Consider the following 3,616-nt stretch of genomic DNA (forward strand, 5'->3'; position numbering starts at 1 on the left):
AGGGCCAGGGCCAGGGCCAGGGCCAGGGCCCTACCATGACAGCTCTGTGGTTGCTGCTGCACCACACCACCACCTAGAGCTCAGTTGTTCTTTTATGCTCAGTTTTAAGTCTGGTTCCCTAATTTTAACCCAGAACACCTGTAAAGGCTCAAACCAGAGCCCTCCCACTTAGCCCTGCCCCTCAGCGATGGTGCTCAGCTGTGCAGGCTCTGTCATGGGTTACTCTCATTATTCCCAGATTTATCAAGGGTTAAGTTCCATTTACAGCTTAGTTTTAAAAAAAAATTAACAGGAGTGCTGGCAAATTCAGTGGAGTTAGAATTTGAACCATTTGAAGTGTTTTCCTAGCCAACATATGAAGAAGGGTCAGTGTGGTAACTGTGTGCGTACAAAATATGTACAGGCATACACGGGGGTGCATGGGGGTCTGGTTACTCCCGTCAGGGCCATTGGGGCACCCTCGTGGAGGAAACATCCCAGTTTGTCGCAGACAGACACTGGACTGACGCTGGTTGTGTCCCATGGAGTCCTGTGGATCTCTGCGTTGCTCGTGGTTCCTGTGGCGCTGGGTTCCCCTTCCCCGCCGCAGCGGTCAGGGGGGCTCGGTCTCATCCTCAATATCAAAAATGGCCCCAGAGGGCAAAAGTCTGCTCTTTTAGGGTAAGGGTGCAGACTTCATCGAAGCGTGGTGCAGCTCAGAGCTGGGCAGGGTGCATGAGTGACACCATGCGCAGCTGGGATGGGTGCTGTGTGCCGGGCTGCGGGTCCCCAGCTGGGCCGGGCTGGGCCGGTGCCTGGCTGCCCATGGTGGTGGGTGAGGGGTTTCAGAAACACCCCCAAACCCTTCCTTAGCCACTGGCTTTGGAGAAGGCAGACGAGCAGCCCCTTCCTCACCTCTGTACTCAGTCACAGGGACGTGGGGTCCCCACTCAGCCGCACTGCAGGGATGGGCCTGTCGTGGGGGAGCTGCCTGGCACGGCCGCCCTTGCTGACCCGTCTGCTTTTACATTTGGCTTTTCAGAGAAACTGGATGAGATCTTGGCCGCAGCTGAGCCCGCGCTGAGAGCAGACATCGTCGAAGCGGATTCCAGGGCAGCCACTGTGAAGCAGCGACCAACGAGCCGGCGCATCACGCCCGCAGAGATCAGTGTGAGAGAGGAGGGCACGCGGCGGGACGGGCATGGGCACGGGCATGGCAATGGGTGTGTGGTGGGACAGGGATGGGCACGGAACTGAGATGGGTCCAACTGCCAGCCCCGGGACTGGTGCTGGGGAATGGGCTTCCTCTGAGGGGTGGGAGCAGAGGGACGGGGGGTGTGGAGGTGCAGAGCAGGAGTCTGGGCAGGAGGTGCTCTGGGCTGTTTGGTACAGGCTCACCAGTACAGGCTCACCAGTACAGGCTCACCAGTATGGGCTCACCAGTACATGTTCACCAGTACAGGCTCACCGGTGTGGGATTGCCCTGGGGAGGACAGATTGCAGCCCTGAAGGCGTGAGGAAAGCCAAGCTGGGCCTGGCTGGGATTTGCAGGCTGTGGAGCTGGGACTGGGGAGGAACCAAAGAAAATGGGAGAAGTGGCACCTGTAGGGGAAGCACAAATGCAGCGGGTGGGGGGGGCTGCCAGCTCAGCATGGGGGGGGCTGCACAGTGCTGGGTGGTAGGAGGCAGCTTTGGGAGCAGCCAGAGACGAGGGAGGGTTAACGCATCCCAGGGCAGCCGAGGGTCAGGTTATGGCAAGGGTGGGAACAAAATCCTCGTCCCCAGGGTCCCCTCTGTGGGGCTGGGGCCATCCCGGTGGCAGGGCCATGGTCTGGGGTGCAGCCCGGTGGGGGTCAAGCCCCCATGTCCCCCCATTTGGGGGGCTCAGGTGCACTGGGGTGTTGTGTCCTTCCAGCCCGGTCTCCCGATGTCCAGAATGGAAATTCTCCCCTTTTTTCCCCTTGCAGTCACTCTTTGAGCGCCAGGGAATGGCTGCACACACGGGGGTCCTTGCGGGAGCCGAGAAGCCCCACGTTTCACTGCGCAAAGGAATCCCACGGACAAAATCCGTAGGTAAGGCAAACCTGGGGAGATCCCTGCCTACGAGGAGAGCTCGGCCGCGGGGAGCGGTGGTGAGGACCCAGCCCTGGTGACTGGAGATCTCCGGTGTTTGCTGGGATTTGTGTTGTGGTGGTCGCCTGCTCCAGCGCTGGCGTGGTCCTGCTCCATGCAGAGGTTGCACCAGAGACCCCCAGACATCCCATGTGTGCTCAGTCTCTTTATGGCTGCCAGGAATTGGGGGTTTCTCCCCTGCTCTGTGCTGGCAAATGAGGCGGGGATTTGCTGCCTGCCAGTGACTGGGCTGTACTGGGCGTACTGGGCTGTACTGGGAGTACAGGTGTGCTGGGCACAGGGGTTGAGCATGCCACTATGAGCTGTGCCAGGCTGAGCGGGTGACAAATGAGGTTTTTATAATGATAACCAGGGCAGGGCCTTGCGCCGGCACTCCTCTGTTGGCCGTATTGGGGTGCTGAGACCCCATCCCAAGTGGTTGGCACTGCGACTATACTGGTTTCACTGGGACAGAGTTACTGTCCCCAGAGCAGCTGCTGAGGGCTGTGGTTCGGGTTTGCGCTGGGGCTGATGTGTTGGTGTTTTTCATGTTTGTTCTTCAGTCTTTCCTCCGCACCCATGGTTACAGTTTCTTCTGGACCTTTTTCCCCCTTTTCTCTGCACAAGGGGATGGGAGGAAGTGAAAACCTGTGGCTTTCTGGGGTGAGTGCGTTCCTATATCCCTGGAGAAGCTGTGGGGCAGGAGGAAAGGGGGTAGAGGACGGGGGCAGCATTTGGTGTGTGGCAGGGTGCCCCAAGGCATCGTTTGATAGCAATGGGGATGCCAAAGCAGATCGTGTATTTGACACAGAAAGTAAGCGAATAGAAAGTAAATTCTGCTCCGAGCTACAGCACAATCCCGGCCTGAATGTAAAACTGGTTGAGAAATGCAAGCGTGAGTAGTCCAAATGTACTTTTTGGTGTGCGGAGCCGGGGACTTGCAGTGCCCACGTCCCTCACGTTGGCGCTGGTGCGGGAGCAGCTGGTACCTGCGGTCCCACGTGAGCCTGGTCCGAGAGCAGCAGCCAGGCAGGGAGGATCAGATGTGGGGATGAGTCACCTGGAAACAAACGGGAAGAGTTCATCTTTAAAACATCAGAAAGAGAGAGAATCTTTAACAAATACATGGACTCCCATGTGATAGAGCTGCTGCTGTCCCACCATCAAACCCATGAAAGCTCCTGAGATTGGGGAGCCCAAACAGAGCCTGGGCCGAGCAGGCGATGGGATGTGGTGTTGGCAGTGAGTGGAGGCATTAATTAGGTGCTCGTACGTCGCAATGACGATGATGTCCGGGGTGGAAAGGAGCAGAGCGGGCTGCCTCGGTGCCTGGGATCACCACAGCACTGACCCACGGCCTCGCTGCAGTGGGAGAAACCTTTCATTTCCTCAGGAAGGTGGTGGTGATCACAGCGTGGGCAGGGGGTTCATCTGGACCCATGGCTGAGGGCAATGGGGTGAGGTTCACCAGGGCCAAGGGCCGGGTCCTGCCCTGGGGTCACAACAACCCCATGGACGCTGCAGG

The 3,616-nt window shown here is 58.4% G+C and overlaps 1 protein-coding gene across 1 annotated transcript in view; it reads left to right on the forward strand.

The window, feature by feature from the left end:
- Positions 1–1,021: 1,021 nt before the first annotated feature.
- The window catches only part of LOC104541798 (SH3 and multiple ankyrin repeat domains protein 3-like), a gene marked incomplete at both ends in the record, with an annotated part of 13,265 nt that continues 10,670 nt past the window's right edge, over positions 1,022–3,616 (forward strand). The window contains 2 exons of the mRNA XM_010185938.1: positions 1,022–1,149; positions 1,947–2,052. Coding sequence (XP_010184240.1) covers positions 1,022–1,149; positions 1,947–2,052 — 234 coding nt within the window. The remainder of the gene's footprint in view (positions 1,150–1,946; positions 2,053–3,616) is intronic.

Source organism: Mesitornis unicolor, unplaced genomic scaffold (assembly GCF_000695765.1).
Source record: "Mesitornis unicolor isolate BGI_N332 unplaced genomic scaffold, ASM69576v1 scaffold13866, whole genome shotgun sequence".
Lineage (NCBI taxonomy): Eukaryota > Metazoa > Chordata > Aves > Mesitornithiformes > Mesitornithidae > Mesitornis > Mesitornis unicolor.